We start from the raw sequence: 7827 nt of genomic DNA, 5'->3' as shown, positions 1-7827 counted from the left end.
GTTTTTTGATAGAAAGATTAAAGAAAATCCCAACCCAATCCATACTATTGTAAATAAAAAATAAAAAAATTCGTTATGTAGGTGCCCCCTAGTGTCGAACCAACCTACTTATTCAACCAGGTAGATTTCAAACTAAGCAATCGTACGTTTTGTTGTTGTTTTTTGATAGAAAGATTAAAGAAAATCCCAACTTAATAGCACAGTATTGTAAAAAAAAAAATGTTCGTTATGTAGGTGCCCCCTAGCTTTAAAACTTTAGGATTTAACGGACTTGTCTATCTGTTTCAACTTGTTTGAAAATGACTTTCCAACATATTAGCACAGAGTATTCAGGGCTTGTTGAGGACGTGTGTTATTATTTCGAAACATGGCCCTTAAACAAACTGTTTAAAAAAAAAGAAAAAAAGATACTCTATTAAAATCTCTCACATTAAAAATAAATTGATTAGAATCAAACCTCCCAAATATTTGGATAATATAGTTTTTAAGAAACAATACGATTAGAATAATACTTTTCTGTAACTCTTAAGTGATTACAAATTCAAAATTTTATTCATTCATTTATTCAAGTGCAAGAATACGACAAATTATACAGAATATTTTACTTGGAACGTCTCTAATACGTTTGTACTCAGAGTTAATGCTCCAGTGCACGAGGTCACCCTAAAAACAAACGTTAAAGTTATTGTAAGCCATCTTATCAAACAAGAATACTCAATGCTACATTCTGAAAACAAAGTCGGCTACAACATGTGTGTGTTAAATTTTATGACTGAGGACAATATTTGTTCAAGACTCTCAGTGGCTACAACACGTGTGTGAATTTTTGTGACTGGGGACAATATTTGTTCAAGACTCTCAGTGGCTATAACACGTGTGTGAATTTTTGTGACTGGGGACAATATTTGTTCAAGACTCTCAGTGGTTACAACATGTGTGTGAATCTTTGTGACTGGGGACAATACTTGTTCAAGACTCTCAGTGGCTACAACACGTGTGTGAATTTTTGTGACTGGGGACAATATTTGTTCAAGACTCTCAGTGGCTACAACACGTGTGTGAATTTTTGTGACTGGGGACAATAATTGTTCAAGACTCTCTGTGGCTACAATATGTGTCAATTTTTGTGACTGGGGACAATATTTGTTCAAGACTCTTTGTGGCTACAACATGTGTCAATTTTTGTGACTGGGGACAATATTTGTTCAAGACTCTCTGTGGCTACAACATGTGTCAATTTTTGTGACTGGGGACAATATTTGTTCAAGACTCTCAGTGGCTACAACACGTGTATGAATATATAAAATATATAAAACATGGCTTGAAAAACCCAGTTTCTCATTGGAACCATTGTCTCTAATTTAATAGTTATTTAATTAGGCAATCAATCTCTCAGAAGTAACAAAAAAAAAAGGAATATTAATTACTGTCTTCTAACAAACTTCATGCATTTATCCAGCTAGTATTTTTTTCACTTAGTTTCTATATCGAATCTGTGTAAGTGTTGGGAAAGGGGGGGGGAGTAGAAACAGCGTAAAGAAGACCTCAAATAGGTCCGTGTTTTTATCTAAAAGTATGGATTTAAAGAAAAGTATCTGGAATACTGCCTTATCTTTGAAAAACGATGATAATTTTCCTATATACATGTATATGTTGTTTTGGGGCCTATATCCATAATGTAAGGGGTCACAACCACTTGTTTTGTGTTCCACTGGGGCCTATATCCATAATGTAAGGGGTCACAACCGCTCTTCAATGGAAAAAAAAAAAAGGACACTCTCATTTTTTAGTCTATGTACAACACCAGACCGAAAACACAACAACAAAAAGACAAAAATATAACAAATATAACAAAAGATAAGAGCATATGATTACCAAAATCCTGAGATGAAAATATGTTACTTACACATTAACTGATTCTATTCTCTCTGTTCAGATTTACTTACGAAGTCTTCCAAATTTTGTACTTGCCGTTTTCAAATATTAGTTAAACCTGTTTCTTTCCTATTTACTACAAATGTTTAGGTAAGGCAACTGTTCCCGCAAAAAAAAAAGCCGGAATATTTATTTTTAAGAAATTCATTGGAATTCTTAAATTGTCTCCGTGATCAGGAATACAGGTACCTCTCTTCTGAAACTTGCGTTTAATTTAAAGAACACTGATATACAAAACGTTACTTTCCGTTTTAACTTTTTTTTAAAATGGCTTACTGGAACTAAGGTTATATAATAAAACAAGTGGGTAACATCCATTACAGCAAATATTTAATAAAAATTTATTATTTTGTGGCACACTTTTAATTTTCTGATATGATTTTGGCGAGATTTGTTGTTGTTTCAACACAACAAAATACACAAATCATACCCCAACCGGAAATGGGCATTTTCTGTCCAATAAAATTTTATTATGGCAGGTAGTAATAATATTTTAATTTGGCATATCAGGAGCTATGATACCAAACGAACCTTCTCATCAAATAGTATTTATATTGGGAAAAGGAAACTAATGTTTATTTTCGGATTTGTTTTCCATTAAACAACACGCTGGTGACTAATTATAACGCATTAAGAATAAACACCTCAACACCCCTGTCCTAACACAACCAATTCAGACTTTCTCTTCCAGCATACGAGTCGGGCTTAACTGCTTATGGCAACAGATATGCTATGATGAGAAACGATTTTGGCAAAACTTTATTTGACGAGTTTTTTTTTTTTTCTTTATTGCAACTTTGGCGTTCTAGGGGAACCAGGTGGGCAACATACAAAAGCACGGTGAACAAATTGAGCACACTTCCATGCTCTCATCTTCTCCAAATACAAACGTCCATTACTCCAATAACCAAGGTTTATATTCCCATGAATACACTAAATTACAGACTGACCTCATATTACATACCATTGCCTTTTTTATCTTTCTTCATTTGTTTTTTTTTTTTTTGAGCATTTGAAGGATCTTTCATCTCTCGGAACCGAGAGACAAGGATTATACATTTTTATATATGTATAAAAAGAATTTCTAAGCGTACTTATTACTTTTTATCTTCTTTTTTAGTGTCAACACCGTTGCCCGCAGCGCTAACGTGGACGGCGGATGGTGTTTGGTAGTTGTTCAACTGCTTCTCTATGTATTTGAGCGACTCTGTGAGAAAGTTCTGAACTGCGGTGAGGGCTGCCACTACTGCAGGACTGCCAAACCCGTGAGTAATGAGGGAGAAATGCGTGAGATGGCGCTGAATATTGGGATCCAAAATGCTTTGAGGCCTAGTATTGCACAAAGGAGACCTATCCTGATTGAGAAGATCGGAGAACTCTTTCAATGTTTGTCTGAAAAACAGAAACAAATATGACCATTTAGCAGAAGAAACAAATATAAGTTAAACAGCTATGTACATATAGATAGATTAAATAAAAATTATTCTGGCTATAAGAAAAACTATGGAATACACACTAGTTTCAGGAAAAAAAAACTGTTCATAACACATCACTACTGAACAGATAGAAATGTATTTTTCATTTCTCCCCTCAGAAATATGAAAATTATAAACTGTTAGTCATGGGCTCGATTTCACCATTCTTTTGGAAACTAAAACATACACAGTGAATAGAAAAATAAAAGGAACTCGGGCCACAAACAAAAATGAAATCGTTGAATTAAAGAAAGATAAAATAATTCAATTTTTTTTTCCAGGCTCATTTTACCATGACGTAAATAAATTACGTCGCCAGTTTGGACCACAACAAAAAAATTCCCACGCATGCCTGGCTAAGAAAAGAGCTACGCCTTACGTTTATTTTATTTTTTTAACATTTTCAACTTGTTATCGAATAGATTTACCTTTTTGACTTGCCGTTGATAACTGGAAATGTCAAATGGAAATTACTTCTTTAATAAGTTTCCTTTAATGTGACAGTCACGAGGAGTTGATTAATGTGAAATGTTCTTATTTAAAGACATCTGAGGCCTGGGAAATACATGTTGATATAAAAATATGACTTGTGTTATTGAAGAATTATTATTGAGTTTTTATCGTATTTTTAAGCTCTTCTCTGAACGTTGGTTGCTGTTACTAATACTGCATGTTTCATAATGACAGGCGATTTATAAGTTTAAACACATGGAAACCCCGGTTACAGGTTTCAGTATTCATTCAGCTTGCTTTGAATAAGTAGAAATACAAATTTTGAATATATTCATTTTAGAATCGGTATCCGGGAGTGGCTTACCACTTAGCGTGTCAAACTGCAGATGTAAAGGTCTTAGGTTCGAGCTGTGATATGCCACTGAGTAAGCTCAGATTTGGGGCCATTCTCTCTCGTTATTAGGTTAAGAAGGCGGCTGGTGTTATTAACTAGATGTCTTATCTCTGGTCAACTGATCAAAAAACTAGGAATGTGTACGTTTGATTATTGGGGTCTCAAATCTGGTCGTTTAGCCTATATATATGGTGTAAGGTGCTAGATTTACCAGCTCCGACAAAGGCTGAGTAGAATTCGATTCGTAAAGTCAGTGATATAAAAAAACCATATCCTCCATTTATTTATTTTAAACAGTAAGCTAAGATTTGGAAAATTTGAGGAGTAATGTAAGGACTAAATTTTCTAAGTATATAATGTTTATAATCAATATCTTTCAATCTGCCCCATCAGTTCTAAACTGTAACAAACCGAAAACACACATGGCCCTACTCAAGATAAATTATACCCTTCACCTAAATATTCTTTTGAACAAATCACTATCTCATTTGTTCGCGTATAGCACGTGTCAGTCACTGCTATACCTGCGGTATCCCAGCCAGCCTAGAAGAGATCTCTGGTACAGTATTAAACGAAAGGCCTCGACGGCACTAAATACAGCATATATAGACTAATATTGTGTTCAGCATATTATTATAATATAATCTTCTTCACTATCACTCAGAGTGAATCCACAAAAGTTCTGTAGTGGCAAATTTATTTATTTTTTCGTGCCGGAGCCCCGCCAAAACTTCTGGAACACATGTGACGTCACTATCAAATTTTAAACCTAATCTCGGTTATGCATCCTATCGATTTGTTGCTTTTCTTTAATAGGTCAACTTAAGGAAAATCTTCCACTTTTGTTCGCCTATGACTACTTGCAATCTCTACATCTAAGTACTTGTGAAGTACAGTTCCATAGAACGATGTGCCATTCATCAAATTTTTAATTAAAACACCTACAATATTAAACTCTTAAACAACAACAACAAAAACACAGCAATAAACAGCGTATCTCACATGTTCTGCTACTGTAATAACCAATCTAGTTAAAGCTGAGATTAGTAGGTTTGGAATAGCCAATTTAATTAAAGTCTGAGATACGTAGGTTTGGAATAGCCAATCTAGTTAAAGCTGAGATTAGTAGGTTTGGAATAGCCAATTTAATTAAAGCTGAGATTCATAGGTTTGGAATAGCCAATCCAGTTAAAGCTGAGATTCGTAGGTTTGGAATAACCAATATAGTTAAAGCTGAGATTAGTAGGTTTGGAATAACCAATCTAGTTAAAGGTGAGATTCGTAAGTTTGGAATAGTCAATCCAGTTAAAGCTGAGACTCGTAAGTTTGGAATAGCCAATCTAGTTAAAGCTGAGACTCGTAAGTTTGGAATAGCCAATCCTGTTAATACTGAGATTAGAAGTTTGGAATAACCAATCTAGTTAAAGCTGAGATTAGTAGGTTTGGGAATAGCCAATCTAGTTAAAGCTGAGATTCGTAGGTTTGGAATAGCCAATCTAGTTAAAGCTGGAACTTTCCTTTTTGAGAAATGATAGCCTAGATGGTTACTGCATCTCCTGTAATATAAGAGTATACGTGTCAGGGAAAGGTATTTTCAATCTGAACGCGCACCTTATGCGTACGTAGGCTTATGTTCAACCAACCTTTTAACAGTTGAGGATCAACTAATACTGATCAAAAGTTTTCACAGACTGCTTCGTATAATTATTAAATTATTCTATATTATATTATTAAACAATTTATTTCACCAACTATTTTTTTTCTTTCAAAAAACGTTTTATATATATTTTTTTAATCATCTCGCGGACAGGATAAATCTCGCCTATGATCTGGCGGTTGGGAACCACTGGTTCATAAACACTATAGGATCAATTCAGTCAAGCATAACCCTCCCCAATTTCGAACTTCTGACCAGACAAAGGACAACCATCCAGCAGCAATCGCAGCCATAAGGACTTTGTTCAACTCTTTGAACAAATAAATTAGAATTGAGTTTAAAATTCATAACGGGCTAACTAACACCTGAACACATGCGCAATAAGTTCATGAACGTCACGTCTCGAGCATCTTAACCTTTAAACCACAGTTTAATACGTCACACCCTGCTCAAAAAGAGTATCTTTGAAGAGAGCTGAATTATCCATTTATACGTTGCGCCAACTTGGTTAACTGCGTTGTTATTACACAATTTAAAGGGCTAAGTAAGAGTCACTCACCATCACACAAACGTAAAAGCGGCAGGTGCTGGAAAACGGGGAAGCACTGGAAACGTTTATAAATAGTTCAACCACTTCAGAAGGCTCGAGGAGCAGAACAATGCATACACAGATACAATAAAATTGCATTTCTTTCTTTAAACCGGAGTACCGTTTAAAGAAGTAACAACGGGCGTTCTTTTCAAATTTCAAAATAAATGCCCATTTATCTATGTACATTTGGCGGCGTTCACTAATCATTGGGCATTCACATATTGAAGTGAATACGAGCTACATAATGAGCTATCTATATTCTGCCCATCGCAGGTATCTAAGCTCGATTTGTTTAGCTGAGCCACGAGAGGTAGCATAACGAAGGGGGGGGGGGCGATTATTTTTAAATTACATCCTTTTTATGGCTCTGTTTTGTTTTTATACTCAGACAACGTAAATATTAAAGGAGCTTGTAAATTCCAGACATGTCAATCGTCATCATTAGAGACTAAGTACTTCTGGCGCTCTGGCTATTTTTTTAATGTCTACCAAGCACAGAACGGACGAAAAGGACAAGATGGTTTGCTGCTGCTCTCAGTCGAAGCTTGTAATTAGCACCAAACTACAGGTTTCTGTGATTTATCACTGTAACTCTGTCGGTCTGCTAGTGTGTGTATATGTCATTGACTTCTAATGATTACGAAAACCAACGAGATCCGGGTTGGAGACCGTTTGGGTTGTTACTGATTTCAATTCAGAAAAAGAATGTGACGCAAGAAAAAAAAAAACAACTAATGTGACGCAAGAAAAAAAGAGCAAATTGCGTGGAAATAAAAGCTAGTCATATTCGTCCGAAACTTGCGTCTCTGACAAACAAGGTGGCTGCTGGGGGTGGGGTGAGAATGGTGCAATTACACAGGAAATAATAGAACTTTAGGTGGTTTTGGAATATTTTTGTTGTATTTAAGGTGGTGGCGCGGTCAGCTGGGTGAAACAATGAAATTGTTGTATTTAAGGTAGTGCACGGTCAGCTGGGTGAAACAATGAAACTGTTGTGTTTAAGGTGGTGGCGCGGTCAGCTGGGTGAAACAATGAAACGGTTTTTAATTGATCGTCATGTCTCTAACAGAAACAAAATCTATGAACTTAGTGGTCGTTGAAGTTCGTAGTGACAGTTAAACAAATAAATGTTGACTGACACAACTTTTAGACTTCTGACCATTTATTTGCTCTGGTAAGTCGACGCTAGCACCAGTTGCAGCTGCACGCCTGTTATTTAACAAACACATACATACATATATATATATATATACATAAACTTGTCTTTACACGGTAGGAGGAGGAGGGGGGGAGGAAAGTGACATCGACAACCGACCGACAT

At 35.5% G+C, this 7827-nt stretch overlaps 1 protein-coding gene across 1 annotated transcript in view; it reads right to left on the bottom strand.

The window, feature by feature from the left end:
• Window positions 1–2497: 2497 nt before the first annotated feature.
• LOC106470163 (transcription factor AP-2-epsilon-like) overlaps window positions 2498–7827 on the bottom strand; it is a gene marked incomplete at its 5' end in the record, with an annotated part of 39105 nt that continues 33775 nt past the window's right edge. The window contains one exon of the mRNA XM_022398742.1: window positions 2498–3327. Within this exon, the coding sequence (XP_022254450.1) occupies window positions 3033–3327 (295 nt within the window). The remainder of the gene's footprint in view (window positions 3328–7827) is intronic.

The sequence above is a fragment of the Limulus polyphemus genome, unplaced genomic scaffold (genome assembly GCF_000517525.1).
Source record: "Limulus polyphemus unplaced genomic scaffold, Limulus_polyphemus-2.1.2 Scaffold3852, whole genome shotgun sequence".
Taxonomy (NCBI): domain Eukaryota; kingdom Metazoa; phylum Arthropoda; class Merostomata; order Xiphosura; family Limulidae; genus Limulus; species Limulus polyphemus.
The sequence above is the reverse complement of the archived record's forward strand: the minus strand, read 5'-3'. Positions and strand labels throughout refer to the sequence as shown.